Source organism: Mauremys mutica, chromosome 6 (genome assembly GCF_020497125.1).
Source record: "Mauremys mutica isolate MM-2020 ecotype Southern chromosome 6, ASM2049712v1, whole genome shotgun sequence".
NCBI classification, from domain to species: Eukaryota; Metazoa; Chordata; order Testudines; family Geoemydidae; genus Mauremys; species Mauremys mutica.
Window position 1 is genome coordinate 25,162,104 of NC_059077.1, and position 18,838 is coordinate 25,180,941.

The 18,838-nt window shown below is 41.8% G+C and overlaps 1 protein-coding gene across 3 annotated transcripts in view; it reads left to right on the plus strand.

The window, feature by feature from the left end:
* WDR70 (WD repeat domain 70) overlaps window positions 1-18,838 on the plus strand; it is a 227,194-nt gene that overhangs the window by 4,339 nt on the left and 204,017 nt on the right. For all 3 annotated transcript variants that reach the window (XM_045020965.1, XM_045020963.1, XM_045020964.1), the window contains exons 2-5: window positions 2,587-2,649; window positions 3,269-3,352; window positions 10,465-10,585; window positions 17,044-17,239. In XM_045020965.1, the coding sequence (XP_044876900.1) occupies window positions 2,587-2,649; window positions 3,269-3,352; window positions 10,465-10,585; window positions 17,044-17,239 (464 nt within the window). The remainder of the gene's footprint in view (window positions 1-2,586; window positions 2,650-3,268; window positions 3,353-10,464; window positions 10,586-17,043; window positions 17,240-18,838) is intronic.

Consider the following 18,838-nt stretch of genomic DNA (forward strand, 5'->3'; position numbering starts at 1 on the left):
AAAAATCCAAAACTTTTGAACCACCTCAGCTTGTGACCAAACGCCTGAGCCCATCCAGTCAGAGATTTTTCCAGGTTTCTGATACTCTGCTGGCTTCCTTGACTCATATCTGTCTCCATAACTTTGGGTTCATTAAGGTTAGAACATAAGAACAGCCGTACTGGGTCAAACCAAAGTTCCATCCAGCCCAGTATCCTGTCTACCGACAATGGCCAATGCCAAGTGCCCCAGAGGGAGTAAGTCTAACAAGTGATCTCTCTCCTGCCATCCATCTCCACCCTCTGACAAACAGAAGCTAGGGACGCTATTCCTTACCCATCCTGGCTAATAGCCATTAATGGACTTAACCTCCATGCATTTATCTGTTTCCTGGAGACTGGCTCCATGGGGTCCCTCACAAACTGGAGACGATTACTGTGGGTTTGTCTTTAGTATATCTTATGTACATACTCCACGAACTGAGCATTTGAGCTTGTTCCAAATCTGGGATGAGCCTATGTTGTGAAAACTGAAATGCTCAAAATAGCACATGCATGTGAATGGAAATAGGGTGTTAAAATTAAATTACCCCAGGGGTTCTCAAACTGGGGGTCGGGACCCCTCAGGGGGTCACAAGGTTATTATTGGGGCCGCGAGCTGTCAGCCTCCACCTCAAACCCTGCATTGTCTCCAGCATTTATAATAGTGTTAAATATATAAAAAGTGTTTTTAGTTTATAAAGGGGGGGGGTCACACTCAGAGGTTTGCTATGTGAAAGGGGTCATCAGTACAAAAGTTTGAGAACCACTGAATTAACCCCTCTAGAGCCTCAGGAAATGTAGGGGGGGGGGGTCTCATTGGTAGGGTTGGGAAGGAGGTAGTTGGTGTAGGACATTGCTCTTCTCATGTGATCCCTCCCCCAGTGGCTAATTTTAAATGAAGCTACCCTCCCCTGACATGAATCTCCCTATGGCACTGAAATTAAATATAGACTATAATTTGGCATTTGAGAAGTGAAAGGGATAGTAGCCCTAATGGAAAAGCTAACAGCTTGGCTCTTCTGCAAGCCTCAAACTGCTGAATGAGCTTTAGGGTAGGGAAGGCTGTGCCTCCCAAACACCCTGGCCCTGCCCCCTATCCGACCCCCACCCACTTCCTGCCCCCTGACTGCCCACCCCCTCAAAATCCCCAACCCATCCTGCTCCTTGCCCCCTCACCATCCTCTAGAGACCCCCCACCACCACTCAGGACCCCACCCCTACTCCCTGTACCCTGACTGCCCCAACCCCTATCACCCCCTCGCTGAGTCCTGACAGACCCCTGGAACGCCCATGATCCAACCCCCGTTCCCTGTCCCCTGACCGCCCACTCCCTGCCCCTTGGCCAACCCCCCCGGCCCCTTACCCCTGGCTCCCCTCTCACCCGGAGCCTCAGTGCATCCAGGAGCTTCGCTCGACAAAGGCAGTGTGTCTCCGGCGGGGCCTGAGCTCTGCCCTGCTCAGGGCTGCGTGGTCAGGGGGCGGGGCTGGGAGCTCCACGCTGAGCTCAGCTCCCTCCGCTCAGCCTGGAGCTTGCAGCCCCGCCCCCTCACCATGCTGCTCTGAGCGGGGCGGGGCTCAGGGGCCCCGCCGGAGCTACGCTGCAGCTGTCCGGGACGCTGCTGGATGGGCTGAGGCTCCAGGAGAGGGGAGGGGAGGAGACGGGGCCGGGGCCGGGGAGGGAGCCTCAGCCATGCTTGTGGTGGCCCCGGCAGAGCCTGGGGCAAATTGCCCCACTTGCTCCCTCCTCTGGGCGGCCCTGCTATACTTGGCACCTGACTCTGTTGAAAATCTCAACCATTATACTTTATAACCCTGTCCCATTGGACACTGAGTCCTGGTCTACACCTAAAACCTCACTCGGGGCTGTGAAAAAATTTATGCCCTGCACAGTGTTGTTTTGATGACATAATCCCCAGTTTATTCACAGCTAAGTGGATGGAAGAATTTGTCTGTTGAGCTAGTTGGCGCCTCTCAAAGAATCACTGTAGTGTTTATGCTACAGTGGCAGATCGCTGAGTTTTGAGCCTTTGTGCCATGTTTAGATTGAGTTCTCTCCAACTAACCCTGCTGCTAAACCTGTTTAGGGAGGACGATGCCAAGGACTTGCAGGTGTAATGTATTAGGGAAGGGGGACTATAAATGGTAACCGGGGGACATGGAGAGGGAAATGAGTTTGGCTGGGGAAACAATAGCCTGCTTGGGTGCTACCACAGAGGCAGGGATGAGAGTCCGTCCAGCACCATATCTGCGGCTACGATGTACTATGTGTGCAGTTCTACTTATCCAGTAGGGCTGCTTCTCAGTAGCTGGGGGTTCAGAGAATCCTGAGCAGGTGCCTTTAGGAGTCTCTGTGAGTGGGCCAGTCCCCTCTTGGCAGGGCTCCTCTTGATCTGCTGCAATCTCCCGCGTGGTCACTTCCTCCTGCTGGTGGAGCCTATTGTGATCCCTGGTGCAACTCCAGCTGAGCAGCTAGGAGCGGAGGGTGATGAGTGTCCATGACTGGGGAGGTGCTGGAATGGTGGGCTATGTGCACAGAGTTTACTCTAACCCCTCTGTTCCCTTCTAGATGTGGAGCTGGTGGGAGGACCTGATCCAGAGCTGGCAGCCACGATGGGCTTCTCAGGCTTTGGTGAGTTCAGGGTTCATGGGAAGGGCAAAGGAGGCAATGTCTGTGCACTGGAAGGATACACCTTGTGCGCTGGGGAAGTACTGGTTGGGGATGGTGAAGGGAGCAGTAGGCAAGCGTGTGAGTCTCTGTGGAGTAGGGTAGCATTATCCATAGCTGGAAAGGCTAGGGTACCTGTTGGGGCAGGATGCACTTGTTAAGGGTCTTGCAGTTCAGATGAAGCTTAAGACTGAAGCTTGTTTGTTCTTTCCCCAATTTTATATTATGGGTTGTGATTTAGAACACAGTAAAATGCTCCTCAGTGGGTTGTACTACAGTATTTGTGGATTTAACTTTTTGACAATACGCTTGGAAATGCTATGTAAAAGCCATGGTAGCAGTAACTGTATAAAGTGTGTGTGTGTGTGTGTGTGTAGTGGGAGAGAGGAGGCAGATTTTTTCAAAGGCACGAAAGGCAGTAAGGTGCCCAATTCCCATTTATGTAATAGCCCCAGTGGGAGATCTTTAATCTGAATCTTGAATTGGAGAGCATCTGAGTTACTCTGGTCACTTACTCATTTTAATCTTCTGGAGTTCATGTTACTTGGTCTAAATCAAAGTTTCTCTTCCCCTCATCTTTTAGGAAAGAAAGCTCGAACGTTTGACTTGGAAGCAATGTTTGAACAAACTCGAAGAACTGCAGTGGAAAGAAGTAAAAAGATGCTGGGTAAGATAGGTGAATCTCCTGTGCTTGTGGTTTTGACAAAAGGCTAAAACACAATAATCTAACACATGTTTTAACACTTGCCTTGTTTACATGTAGGTGTTAAAACATGTTGGAGAACATGTTTTAAAAATACACCTTTTATCCTAGTATAGACTGCTGTGGTGGGACTGGATCATGAGCATCCTTCCTAGAGTGTGTAGTGCATGCACACTTTAGTAGAGCAAAATGGTGTCATCTGCACAGCATGCGTGTGTGCAAGGTCACGCTAGCGCTGAATGGAGACAAGTCCTAAATGGTTTGGGGTCTGCTTGCTTGAGAGATGCCTCTCTTCCCCAGGCCACACCTTTGCAAAGTTGCTGAAGCAGGTACCCCCTTATTATATACATAAGGAAACTGCTTCCGAGTCATTATCCTGGACCATCTTTCAACTTTGGAATTTGTTCCCCACTCTCTGGACAAAAATAACCAGAATTTGTTAACTTTCAGGCATAATGCAGGGCCTGTGTAATTACTGATCCATTCAAGGAGGTGATGGGCTGATGGGTGCAGGATTTGTTTATCATGGTTCTGATTCTGTGCTGAGAGCCATGTGAACACACTTCTGTGAAGATGCCTATTGGCTTTATGAGGCTCTGAGCATTTGCAGGAGTAAACCTGCTTTGTTCTCATTTCAGGTTTGAGGCCTAAGTCTGCTGTAAATTGTATATTTATTTGCTTGTGGGAGGAACATTTTGATTATATTGTGAAAATCAGTTATATAAGGGGGCCAGTGTGTTGACTTAAGCATCTTTTTTAATGTTGAATAAATCTAAATAAATACATTTCTTCCACATTGAAAGATGTGATGCTGGTAGTCCATGTGCCAGCTCATGCCAAAGCCCCCATGTGACATTCCCCAAGATACAATCTGGACTGTTGAACAGCTGTGTCCCCTCAGTTCTCCAACCTTTTACATGCTTTGCTGTGAGAGCAACCACTCCTGGCCTGCTCTCACACAGCCCCCAGCATGTATATCAATCTGAGCTATACTGTAAGAATCAGCCACCCTTGAATTACACAGCAGAGCGACACAGCAAATTCCTAGTCCCAGACTTTCTCCCAGAAATATGCATCTTGTACAGCCCAGCACCCTCCTGGACAACAATACAGGCTCATGTAAAGTCTGTCATTTCATTAACAGAAAATGTTATGCACAAACCTTGTTACCTCATACGGAGCTTTTCACCACAAGGTTGTCAGGGTGTCTCTATTCGCCCATCCTGTCACCAAATGCTTTTCTTTCATATCAGAAATGTTTATCTAAAATACAAGTCCATACTCCACCTTGGGACTTGAACCTGGTACTATGCTGTCTTACTGGTCCGCCATTTGAACCATTAGCAACATGCTCTCTGATACATCTCTCAATTAAGGTATCCTTCCTAATCATTATCACCTCTGCCTGCCAAGTGGGAGAGCTAGGGGCCCTTATGGCACACCCAACATATACTATCTTCTTCAAGGACAAGGTCCCCCTAAGACCTCATCCAAAATTTTTACCCAAAATATCTTCTTCTTTCCACTTGAACCAACCAGTCCATCTTCCCTCATTCTTCCCAAACCTAATGGAAGTAAATAAGACTCAATTCGACACACTGTCTAGATGTCAGATGCGTACTAGCATTCTACCTTGAAAAAGCTAAGCCCTTCAGGAAGTCACCAAGGCTCTTTATTTCCTCTTTGGAATGATCTAAAGGTTCCACTATCTCCAAACTGAGGCTGTCTAAATGAATTTTCAGGTGCATCCACCTTTGTTACCAACAGAAGGATCTACAGCTCCCAGCGGGGATCCAAATTCACTCCACCAGATCCGTGTCAACTTCAGTAGTTTTCTAAACAAGGTGGCGATCATGGACATATGTAAAGTAGCGACGTTCACAGAACACTACGTGATTGACCAGGGCTCAAGACTGGACGCATTGTTAGGACTTACTATATTATCATTAATTACTCATGCAACTCTAAAGCCCCTTCCATCCACCGAGCAGCAGTGCTCTATAGTCACTTGAAGTGGAGCACCCATAGGGACATCTCTCTAAGGAGAAGAGAAGTTTACTCACCCTGTGCAGGAACTGAGGTTCTTCAAGATGGGGGTCTCTGTGAGTGCTCCACTACCCATCCTTCTTCCCTCTACTTTGGAGTTTTGGTAGAGAAGGAACTGAAGGAGGTCTGGTCATACAGCACAAAATAGGTGCCCACATAAGATGAGAATGCATGTGTGACCCAGACAAGCACTGCTGCTGAAATTCTCTGATCAAAGGCGCAGGGGCGCATATTCACCTGAAGTGGAGTACCCAGAGGGACGTCCATCTCAAAGAACTTCAGTTACTGCACAGGACAAGTAACTTCCTCATGTGTTACCCAGCAAGAGAATGACTTGGATGTGTTGCTCCTTTATTTGTTGTTGGCATATCGGCATGTACCCCCAAGAATCTACAGGGTTTTGCCTCCTCTGATCTCCTTTATGGGAGACAGGCGAGGGGACCCTGTTAACATAGATGCACAAACCCACAGGGACCAATTTGAGACTTTTACTCTGAGTGAGACATGGAAATAGTCCATATCAATGGTAAAGAAAATGTAGTGGCAGATGTCTTATCAAAAATAGGGGAACACTGAGGTGTATATCAGGAGTGTAAGTGGTACCCCTTCCTACACCATTTTTGCACTGAGGGCATGACACTGGCAGACCAGGTGCCAGATCATGCCAAGGTCCCCATGTCTCAGCTGAATACTGACAAATACATAGCTGGAATCAGTCTGGCTCACCAGTATGTTAGAATTATTAAAATAGGTGTCAGGACTATATAAGAATGTTTTTAGACTTTGATGCATGCAGCAACTCACAAGCATTCAATAACCTCACTTATAATATTTGTATTCCATATTGTAAGGGTAGCCTTTGATTTTAATTAAAGTGAATTTGGTAACATATTATACCTCTGTGGGTTTGGCTCTGGTGGTTACAGTTTCAAGCTTAACAGAGTGAGTCACCTCTGCTACTTGTTTTAGAGTTAGTCTCTAGGAACACACAAAGACCAAGGATAGTGACCACACATACATTCACATGTACAAGGTCTAGTCTGTTTTATAAGTTTTATTAAAGTTACAATTAAAGTTATGATTACCCTAGCATATAGAAATTTTATACAGACCTGTGCATGTTACAAATATAGTTATACTCACATTCTTAACAGTCATGCTAGGGTCTGATGGGTCTCTCACGACTTGATCATCAGAAGAGGGATGGTTTCTGCTGGAGTCTCCCACAGGAAGCTCAGCTTGCCCGTTTTGGGCATCCCCTTTTTATAATGTGATTCTGTCTATATCTACATTCTGCACATGTCCATAAACGTTTCAACCCTTCTTTCTCTTATTGGTCTTTGTCCCCTGGAAACTTAAGGGACCTCAATTTTCTATAGGCTGTTTAAATTCCCTTTATTCTCATTAGCATTGATGCACAACCTGTATCCTGTGGTTAAGACATGTCGGAGACAGTTGCGCCTTTACAGTATTTTTATGATTTAATATTAATCTTCTGGGTAATTTTGTGCAATATTACCACTTGTTACCTCTCTTCCCATAATCTTAGGGTATCAGGTTATTTTCTGGTCACTTATGTCATCATTTCTTGTCTCCAAGGCCTAAAATAGCTAAGCTAAAGTCTTGCAGGCCTCAGCCTACAGGTTCTTGCGTTTCAGCTTGTCTGTCTTATATCTACTACATGGTTCCTCTAGTCTAAATACTGATCAATCTTATAGTTTTATAATCCTTCAAATTAACTAACATACAATGAATATATGATATAACATGTTGATTAATCATAACATCACACAGTAAATGAACAATAAACTAAAATAATTGGCTACAAAGGTAATATTTAAATATTTGTATTGTATGTGCTCTGTGACTGTGTAAATCACCAGACAGGAGATAAACATTAACTAGTGTAAAGTATTGGTCTTTGACAGAAAGTGTTATGTCTTGGCCAGTGAGAAAGGCCCTTCGTACCCAGATGGACTATCCTTGAACATTAAAGAGAATAATACTGTGTGCTGCTCTTACTCCCCCTCCCCATGAAATGAGTCATGCAAGTGAATTCCACCTATTAGCTGAATTTGCAGCTCAGAGCACAAGGGGATGGAGATAAAGGAATAAAAACTCCTAACAAGAAGGACCTGTATCTTTATGCTGAATGAACTCTGATGGGCGAGGATTACGAGGCATAAGCAAAAGATCCCCAGTGTTTAGCCTGGATTAGCCCTAAAGGATGTATAGAGCTTGCTTATCATAGAAGATTCTATGACTTGGAAAACATAAGGTAGTAACTCATTTGTGTACACAGGTTAACCTGTTTTAACCTGTTAAATATCTCTTGTCCTATTAATACATCTGTGTATAGTTTATTGTAGGATTGGATACAAGCTGTTGTCTTTGATGCGAGATCTAACGTGCATTTTGTGATGCTGACAGACCAGGTGCCAGCTTAGCCAAAGCCCCAGGCCTCATTGAACATTTACAAATGCATAGCTGGCAGCCAGTCCAATTCACTTCTGTATTAGTATAGATCAAAGTGATTGTTAAATGTATAAGAATGTATTTAGTGTTTAAACTTCATGAAAACGAACGAGATGTTACATGCATTGTTTTCATTTTTCTGTATCCTGTTAAAATGTAATAAACATTTACATCGTATGTACCCCTATAATTAAATAACCCATCAAATGAGAAATAAGCCTAATTAAGAAGTACTAATTCTTATGCATTTAAAGGCAAGTGGTCATTGTGTGTGTCATCTCTTAGCATATTTTTCTGAATTACTATAGCCACCCCAGTTTCTTGTCTCCCTCTGATAAGAAGATGGAGCTACATTTTTAAAAGAAACTGGGGCAGTCAATTTTATCACCATGTAGGTGAGATGGTGTGAGGCTGGCAGTGTGTTTAACATCTAATATATTTTAATAATGCTAAGTTAATAAGAATGTGTTGTGACAAAGTTCCTCCTCTACCTTGGTGGGTCCTGCGCTTATTGGCAGATTTGCTCACCTCAGTGATCTTCCCCTCTGGTGGAACCCACGGTCTGGGTCAACTCCTCCTGTGTCTGATCAGGAGTTGTGAGGTTTGGGGGGAACCTGGGCCCGCCCTCTATTCCGGGTTCCAGCCCAGGGCCTTGTGGATTGCAGCTGTCTATAGTGCCTCCTGTAACAGCTGCATAACAGCTACAACTCCCTGGGCTACTTCCCTATGGCCTTCTCCAAACACCTTCTTTATCCTCATCACAGGACCTTCCTGCTGCTGTCTGATAACACTTGTACTCCCTAGTCCTCCAGTAGCACACCCTCTCACTCCCAGCTCCTCACAGGCACACCACAAACTAAAGTGAGCTCCTTTTTAAACCCAGGTGCTCTGATTAGCCTGCCTTGATTGGCTGCAGGTATTCTAATCAGCCTGTCTGCCTTAATTGGTTCTAGCAGGTGCCTGATTACTCTTGTGCAGCCCCTGCTCTGGTCACTCAGGGAACAGAAAACTGCTCATCCAGTGACCAGTATATTTGCCCTCTACCAGACTCCTGTACCCCACTGGTCTGGGTCTGTCACAGTGTTTTATAAAATGCTTGTAGGATGCTACATGTATTGTTCTCGCTCAACTATATTCCATGTTATATTGTATGAGCATACATTTTCATTGTATATAACCTTGCAACTAAGTAACCCATCAAACGAGAAAGAAGCCTTGTGTAATGTAAATAATGATCTCTTACAAGAAGATGTTAAATCCTGTTCATTAAACGCAAATGAGCCATTATACAAGATCAAGGATCAAAGATATTAAGTGCATTCCTTCCCCACTGTCCTGACCCCATGAAGAAGAGATGTGTGGGAACTGTTGCTGTCATCTTGGTTTCTGAAAGAAGAAGCTATAAAATGGACACAAGAAAAATTCTTAATCTCTGGACTGTTTGGACTCTAGTGGCAGAATAACTAAACAAGAAGACAGAGATTCTTGCATTTACTCTGGGTAGCCCTAAAGACTTTTGGGAAACTGGCAGATTACTACATCTCTGCTGCCTTTTGAAATTATAGACCAGTTCACCTGTTCATATATTTTTACCTGCTTTAACCTCTCAATAACTCTCATTCCTTTTTCTTAACTAATAAATCTTTAGTTAGTTTAGAATTAGAGTTAATTAGAATTGGCTACTAGCATTTGTCTTTGGTGGGAGATCTAAGATGCAATCAATCTGGGTGAGTGACTGTTCTCTTGGGACTGGGTGTATCTTGAATGTTTTGTGATTTTGGGTGTAAGTGACCATTTGTCACGTAGCTCATCTTGCTTGGGTGGCAAGATAGACTGGATTATATAAGGAGAGAGTCTGAGACTGCCTTATAAATCTAGTGTAGTACTTAGGGAGTTCACATTTGTTACTGGGTTGGTGAAATCTAATTAGAGAACATACCACCAGGTGGGATGTCTGCCCTGCTTTTTAAGTCTGCTGCCTTGAGGGAGACAATCATGGTTGTGACTCACTCCAGACAGTGTGACAGATGGTTCTGTAGGGACTCCTCTATAGTGAGGAAAATGGGAGTAACTAGTGAGAGCTGTAACAAACTTAATGACACCTATGTGTACTAGACTTGTTTCAACTGATTTCATTTCCAATATCTCATTCCAGAAAAAATTAAAGATCAGTATTGACTAATCATACCTCGTTGACATTGAAAATGTTCAAATGTGAAACAGTGGCATACGCTATAAAACATATATTTATTCTGTATGAGCTAACAGTTTTAGTGTCTTAAGCTTGCCTTTTCCTGAGAGGTTTGTTTCTTTGGGTAAGCATTTGGGTATCAAAATGACAGAAATTTAAAGGAAATTAGCATTTTTAGTGTGTGGGAAAGCTAACCAATCAGTTTAAATTAAAATGCACTACTTTCATCTTTTCATACTTCTGGAATATATGTCTGAAAATGAAGAATTTAGTAATACTGTCTCAAAAAGAAGCACCAAGCTTTCATTAATTTACATGCTGAAAACATGGAGATCTAACAGTTGCATGTTCACTCCATATTTAGAAGCCCGTGCAAGAGAAGAGGAAGCCCAGAAAGAAAAAGAACTAAGAAGCCAACATGAAGATATTGATTCAGCAGCTTCAGGCTCAAGTGTGATGGGAGCTTGCTCTGCATCAACTTGCAGGTACCTAGATATAGTGGAGGTATCATACCATCTTACAACTGTTTTGTCTGAAGGGCTGTCTGAACTCTTTTGAGAGGAGGACAGGGACCACTGAACTTGTGTCCGCAAAACTATGTAAACTGACATTTTTCACTGTAATTTGTAATTATTAATCTACACTTTCTTAATATGGTCTGTCAATTTACAATAGTTTTATGGCTTATAAACACGTTGAAGGGCTGTATGCTATTTTGGTTGCCATCTTCAGACAGTTAAGTCTTTGTGCACTTGTTTTCTTTTTAATACAATAGAATCTGCCAATTTTTTGTACTAAAAAAAAAAATGAAGTCAAGTAAAAATCATGGACAGTGAGTCAAGGTAATAAACAATCATAACTATGTCAAATCAAGGAACAAACAGCTGCTGTTGCCACCTAAAATTGGATAAAACCCATTTGTCCATATAGACTGGAAAACAAATCAACGTAGCCTATAAATTATAATTATAAAAATACATAGTTTTGTACCGGTTGCCTTATAGTGCTCACTATAGTTTGGCCTGAAAACAAATTTCTATAATAAAATTTTCTCTCCTGTTGCTATGTGGAAAACTTCACATGAACTGTGGCCAGTGATTTAAGTAACTGACTATACACAAAGTGCTGTCAAATGCACAAAGTAAACTGAAAAAAATATAAATATGTTCTCTACACTCTCACTATACTAAAATGCTAATCTATGTTACCTTGTTAATGGAAGGCTGAGGGTTACAATTAAACTTGCTGTGACTGATATTAGGTCTGAGACTTGCACATTGTGTGTGAGGAGGAGGCTTAAATGTAAGAAGTAGAGTAGGATATAAGAGAAGGCAGAATAATAGAAAATTCTCAGAACACATTTCTTTTGGATGAGGGATTCGAGGAAGAATGGATTGGCTATGCAGGTTGGAAAGGGACCCTATTCAGCAATCTGATTCATGCTGGTGGACCATTGTAACTAGGGGGGAGTTCCATTGATGTTAATAGGGCTCTGGGATTGCCAGAGGGCATGAGGTGAGAGTCTGATAGAAAAAGTCTTAGCTGTAGTCAGATTCCAGAGTTACACATTACCTTGGAAGTTATGCTAAGGGGTTTGAACTTGATGCTGAAAGAGACAGGAAGCTGGGAAGAGAATGTGTCACTGTGCCCAGTGTTAATCTGGAGGGACAATACATAATAGTGAGAGGCTAGTTAAGGTCCATAATTCAGACCTTTGTCCTCTCTACTGAGACTATCAAAATTGCACCAAATATAGCAGTCTTTGTGATGCTTGTCATTAGGGAACTGATCCAAGGCAACCAACTTGTTCCGCTAGCCAATAGATGGTAACTTTTTCCCTCAATATTTAGTCTTTGTATTTCAAGTACATTGAGTCATCTAGCCACACCCCATACTAAAATTAACCTAAGAAGTTCTTTACAGTTTATATATATATAATATCACACACACACACACACACACACACACACACACACACAAAATATTACTCCTGGGGGAATTCTACGCCACTGCGCATGTGCAGAATTTATATCCCCTGCAGATTTCTTTGCTTCCCCGCAGAAAAATGACTTTCTGACGGGGAAGCAAAGGGAAGCCACAAGAGCAGTAATGAAACCCTCCCCAGCAGTATGTTTTGCATACCCCAGGCAGCTGGCAGAGAGATAAATCACTATGGGACAGGGAGCGGGAATGGGGAAGACCCAGCTGGTGGCTCCTACCCTGCCGCAGGCTCAGCTGCTAGCGTCGCCTGGGCTGGGGAGGACAGGACTTCCTCTTCCCCTTCACAGCATCTGGGGCTGCCAGACCCACCCCATGATTTTTCCCTTGGATGTAGGAAGCTCTACAAACTCCCCTCTTCCCCCCAAGCTTCCTGCACCCATTGCTTCTCAGCTGCAGGGGGAGGGATCACTGTACTGGGAGCTGCTCCCCCATCTGCCAAACCTCCATGCATACAGACCCCCTCATACCCAGACCCTCCCGCTGAGCCTTATCCCCCCCACTTGCACCAAGAACCCCCCCTCCCAATGAGCCCCACTCCCCCTGCACCTGGACCACCCCGACGAGCCACCTGCACCTGGATTCCCACCCCACTGAGCCCCAAACAACTGCACCTGGATTCCTGCCCCACTCCCCCAACATCTGGAACCCCCCACACTAAGACTCTGTGCCGAGCTATACCCCCCCACACACACTCTGAGCCCCCATGCTGAGCTCCAACTACCTTCACCCCGCTGCAGAGTTCCATTACCATTGCACCCAGAATCCCACAAACAAGCCCCTGTTCATCCAGATCCTTCCTGCACCCGGATCCCCCACTGAACCGCCCACACCCAGATGGCCCCACACAGAACCCTCTCAACCCACACCTGGATCCCCCCCACACTAAGCCCCTCAGCACTTGGATCCTGCCCACACCTGGTGCACCTGGCACGGAGGGGCAGGGCCCTGTCCTTGTGCTGTGTCAGGGTTGGATGCAGCCTCATCACTGAATCCATGTCCTAGGGGGGAGCTGCACAGTGATCTCCCACCTCTATGCAGCCAGTGGCCTATGCTCCCCCATGCCATGCTGAAGCCTCCACATTTATTTGACAAATAAAATTTGCACAATTTTCAAATGTTGTGCACATAATTTTTAATATTATGGCACAGAAGCCCTCAGGAGTCTGTGGAATATATATGAGAGAGAGAAAAAGGAGACAGCTACAGTATGTTGATTCCTAAATTAGCTATGAGGAGAAGGTTCTAATAGTTAAGCTATTGGTATATTCATATGCATGTTTTAAGAATTATGATTGTTATAAGGGGAAGACACTTGCTAACATCTAGAAAGCAAAAACCGGTAAATTGTAAATGTACACTAAAATATAATAGAGGGGGGTGGAGACATGGAAGGGCAGAGAGACTCCAGCATTTTATTACAGCTCTCTATTCTTTTTCCTCCCGGCACCCCCCTCGCCTTTTAGGAGTAAAGGGGCAACAGAAAATTTTATTCCTTCCATCTCTCCTAGGCTTGCAGGATCTCCTCTTTACTCTCTTTCAACATTTTGAAAATAGGAATCTACAATGTATTCTGATTCTATGTTGGAGGAATTGTAAATGTGAAGCAAGCACACAATTACGGTTACATATTTTTCGAGTCACAGACCATGTCATTGATTTGTTGCATTTCAGCATGTTGTCAGTGCCTGACAAATTATAAATACATTGTGGATTTGTTCAGATGTATAGAAATTTTGGACTATAATTACAGGGAACATTGTCGTACTTGTTAGATAGACATATCCTGACCATCTAGGACTTTGCATGTCCCTGGTTGCTTTATTGTCTGAGTATTCAGTGTCTCCCTTATTGGCTGGATGGTGTTTGTTCAGTGTAAAGAACTAAACACTTGTGTTGTAATATTTCCTGCTTGGTGTGCAGTTCTTAACTGGAAGATGTGTTTGGAGATCTGTGAATTCATCTAAGAGTTGAGAAATTTAGGTTTGTACTCAGAATAGTGCAGATTGGAACATCTTTCTTAAATCTGACTTTAAAACAACTTGTATATGTTTAATTCTTGTTCTAAAAGTCTGACTTGAACTTTCCAACTACATTGAATAGTCTTTTATTTGTGTTTACTGTTAAAATTAGGGCTGTCAAGCGATTAAAAAAATGAATTTCAATTAATCGTGCAATTAAAAAAATGAATCGCGATTAATCACACTTAAACAATAATAGGATACCATTTATTTAAATAGTTTTGGATGTTTTCTACTTTTTCAAATACGGTATATTGATTTTGCTTACAATACAAAATACAAAGTGTACAGTGCTCACTTTATATTTATTTTTTATTAAAAATATTTTACTGTGAAAATGAAACAAAGGAAATAGTATTTTCAGTTCATCTAATACAAGTACTATAGTGAATTTTCTTTATCACGAAAGTTGAACTTACAAATAGAATTATGTACAAAAAATAACTGCATTCAAAAATAAAACAATATAAAACTTTGAACTCTATAAGTCCACTCAGTCCTGCTTCTTGTTTGGCCAATCGCTAAGACAAACAAGTTTGTTTACATTTATGGGAGATAATGCTGCCCACTTCTTGTTTACGATATCACCTGAAAGTTAAAACAGGTGTTTTCATGTCACTGTTGTAGCCGGCGTTGCAAGATATTTATCTGCCAGATGCACTAAAGATTCATATGGTCCTTCATGCTTCAGCCACTATTCGAGAGGACATGCTGATAACGGGTTCTGCTCGATAACCACCCAAAGCAGTGTGGACCGACGCATGTTCATTTTTATCACTGGAGTCAGTCAGCTGCCACCAGCAGAAGGTTGATTTTCTTTTTTGGTGGTTCGGGTTCTGTAGTTTCCGCATCAGAGTGTTGCTCTTTTAAGACTTCTGAAAGCATGCTCTATACCTCATCCCTCTCAGATTTTGAAAGGCACTTCAGATTCTTAAATCTTGGGTTGAATGATGTAGCTATCTTTAGAAATCTCACATTGGTATCTTCTTTGTGTTTTGCAAATCTGCCATGAAAGTATTCTTAAAATGAACAACATGTCCTGGATCATCATCGGCGACTGCTATAACATGAAATATATGGCAGAATGCGGGTAAAACAGAGTAGGAGATGTACAATTCTCCCCCAAGAAGTTTAGCCACAAATTTAATTAATGCATTATTTTTTTAATGAGCGTCATCAGCATGGAAGCATGTCCTCTAGAATGGTGGCCGAAGCATGAAGGGGCATATGAATGTTTAGCATATCTGGCACGTAAAGACCTTGCAATGCTGGCTACAAAAATGCCATGAGAATGCCTGTTCTCACTTTTCAGGTGACATTGTAAACAAGAAGCGGGCAGCATTATGTCCTGTAAATGTAAACAAACTTGTTTGTCTTAGCAGTTGGCTGAACAAGAAGTAGGACTGAGTGAACTTGTAGGTTCTAAAGTTTTACATTGTTTTGTTTTTGAGTGCAGTTATGTAACAAAAAAATCTAAATTTGTAAGTTGTGCCTTCACGATAAAGAGATTGCACTACAGCATTTGTCTGAGGTGAACTGAAAAATACTATTTCTTGTGTTTGCCATTTTTACAGTGCAAATATTTGTAATAAAAATAACAATACAAGGTAAACATTGTCTGCTTTGTATACTGTGTTGTAATTGAAATCAATATATTTGAAAATGTAGAAAAATATCCAAATCACTTTCAATTGGTATTTTATTGTTTAACAGTGCAATTAAAATTGTGATTAATCACGACTAATTTTTTAGAGTTAATCACGTGCGTTAACTGTGATTAATCGCCAGCCCTAGTTAAAATATTTGTATTTATTGCATTCTGCTCACTGTTTTTGTTCAAAACAGACCTGTTGTTAAATTATAAGCTTTCTAGGGCAGGGGCTCTCTCTTCTGATGTGTTGTATATTACCGAACATACAGTGGGGACCTTGAACTTGATAGGGACCTCTGATTTAAAAAAAGAAAAAAACAAACTTTATCTGTATTGGGAGTATTAATTTTACAATTAACACATTTTTTTACGCACAGTACTTAATTTACTTTATTGTTTTTGCAATGGTATAACAGCTGCTGTTAGCACAACTGTGAAGTGGCTAACTGCATTTGTAGAGCCAGCAGAGGGAGCACAAGAGCATTTATTTTTAGTCCCTTCTATGTGACCAGTAATTGTGGGGCAGTTTTACTTTTCAAAAATTTTAGTGATTAAATGATGTGTGTATGCACAATTCCTGTGGACTTCAATAGATATTCCCTTTGTGAAATGGTAATAGCACATGAGTTTTATACTCCAGAGGCTATATTAGGAGATTACAGTGGAGATTAATTATTTGGTCTAAAGTGCATGATTTCCTCTGTTCAAGTTTTAAGGGTTGTAAAGCTTATACTGTATTTTGCATGTTCTCTGCCTTATTCTCTATTGCTTTCTCCCTTGTGTAGTTCACTTTACACCTGTGCACAATGAGTCTGAAACATTGCCATTTTGATTTACTCCTGCTTTACACAGGTGTATAATGCCTGCACAAAGTGCAAGGCACTGGAGAATCAGACCCTAAAGTGATATATAATTAAGTACTGCTGTGACTGTGGACATTGAAAGCATATTAATTTTTCTATTCTCCTGTGCAGTGATCCCTTGATTGGCAGCTTTAGCACAAATTTCACCATACCTACCTACCTATCTACTTCACAACGGTATTCTGTTCTCCCTAGGTTCTTGCACTGTGCCTGTCATTATAGTATCTATTAGTTTTGTAAATTGCTTTGAAGATTGTGGTGGACCTGTCTCTGCTCCCATTGAAGTTAGTAGAAGTTTTGCCATTGACTTCAATGAGAGCAAAGTTAGGCCAATGCTGAGTGCTTCTGAAAACCACTTTAGAAATGCTGCATGTTACTTAAATAACCGTTTTTACAATTATTCCATACAGAGAGGCAGAAAGTAGTGAAAGTGAAGATGGTTCAAATGAAGAATTAATTGGTCCTCCTTTGCCATGCCAAACTTCCATTCAAGGACCAGCAGAGGATACTGATGATGAATTTATTGGGCCACCACTTCCACCAGGTTATAAGGACAGTGATGATGATGACGACGACGACGACGACGACATGCAAGAGGAAGATAATGTAAGTATTGGATTTTTCCTAAAGAAGGTATAAATGTTTCAATATGCGTGCAGATCTTCACATGTAACTATTCTTTCTGTACAGCTTAAATCAGTGGTTCTCAACCAGGGTACACAGAAGTCTTCGAGGGGGTACATCAACTCATCTAGATATTTGCCTAGTTTTACAACAGGCTACATAAAAAGCACTAGCAAAGTCAGTACAAACTAAAATTTCATACAGACAAAATGAGAAAGTAAGCGATTTTTCAGTAATAGTATGCTGTGAAACTTTCGTATTTTTATGTCTGATTTTGTAAGTAGTTTTTAAGTGAGGTGAAACTTGGGGTACACAAGACAAATCAGACTCCTGAAAGGGGTACAGTAGTCTGCAAAGGTTGAGAGCTACTGGCTTAAATGGTGCTGCTGCTGTTTGTAGGTACAAGATTTTTTGTTTTTAGTAGCTGTTTACCAAATCCATGTTATCTTCTTTTTCTGTAGTAAAAAAAACCCAGCCTTGAATGCTTTAAACATACACGCAGCAATGTCAGTATTCCAGAACAACCCAGCAGTACAATCCCATTTTTTGTGTGTGTGTAAAATAGATGGGGGGGGGGGGGAAATTAACTAAGGATTGGATTTATGTTTCACGTCTTGAAAGGGCTATCATACAATTGTCCAGACTTAAAAGTTATTGAAAATTGTTTGCTTCCTGTTGTTAAATGTGCAGTTTTGTATTGCAGAATCCCTTTCTCTCAACACTTGTTTGAGAGATTTTTAATATCTCCCTCCCCCACCATGGGATAAAATATTTTTCTGTTTTTTGAAGAGAGATCTTCTATAATGTCATTATTATAAAGGGATAAACTAGGACACTATTGCAGGAAAAAAAAAATTTCACATGCTAAGTTCAATGGTTTTATTTTTAGTTGTTTCCATAATGTGAATGTGATTAGTAACACATTAAAAGCAACTAGTAACTGCAAAATCACTTCTCAATCTATTTATCTTTAGTATTGTTTGCTAATTGAAGCAGTGAATATAATCCTTTTACCAAATAAGAGGCACAAATCCAGACAGAGTAAGTTTGCCAATAATGTTTGGGGGGTAGAAAAAATACCAATGCAAATATGTCTGATAATTTTTTTCTTTAAATCCAAATAAATAACAGAACAGCTTGTTCCAGTCTGGAGGGGAACGGTAAATTGGGGATAAAAGAAAAACATAGCCTGTCTTTTGTTTGCTTTTATATATCAAGAGAATGGATATTGCACATGTTTTGTTGACAGGGGCTTATTGCTGCATAACCAATTGGGGGTTTGTTCCACATGCTTTTTCAAATCTACTTGATCTGCAGATTTTGTGATGTTTCCACTATTCTTTGGTAGCTGCCATAACAGAAAATAGTTTCACTTGTAATGTTTTGGTTCTCTGCCTATATAAAACCTAGTTGTGCAGAAAAATGAGAAAAATAAACAAACTGTCCTTCCCCCATAATTAAGTGGAGTTTATTTTGTTTGGTGGGGGGAATTGTGTATAGTAGTGCTGAAAGAATTTCTGATTATCTTGAAGTTTTGAGTAAAAGTTGTGGATAATTTTATCTGAAACTGTTTGCCTTATC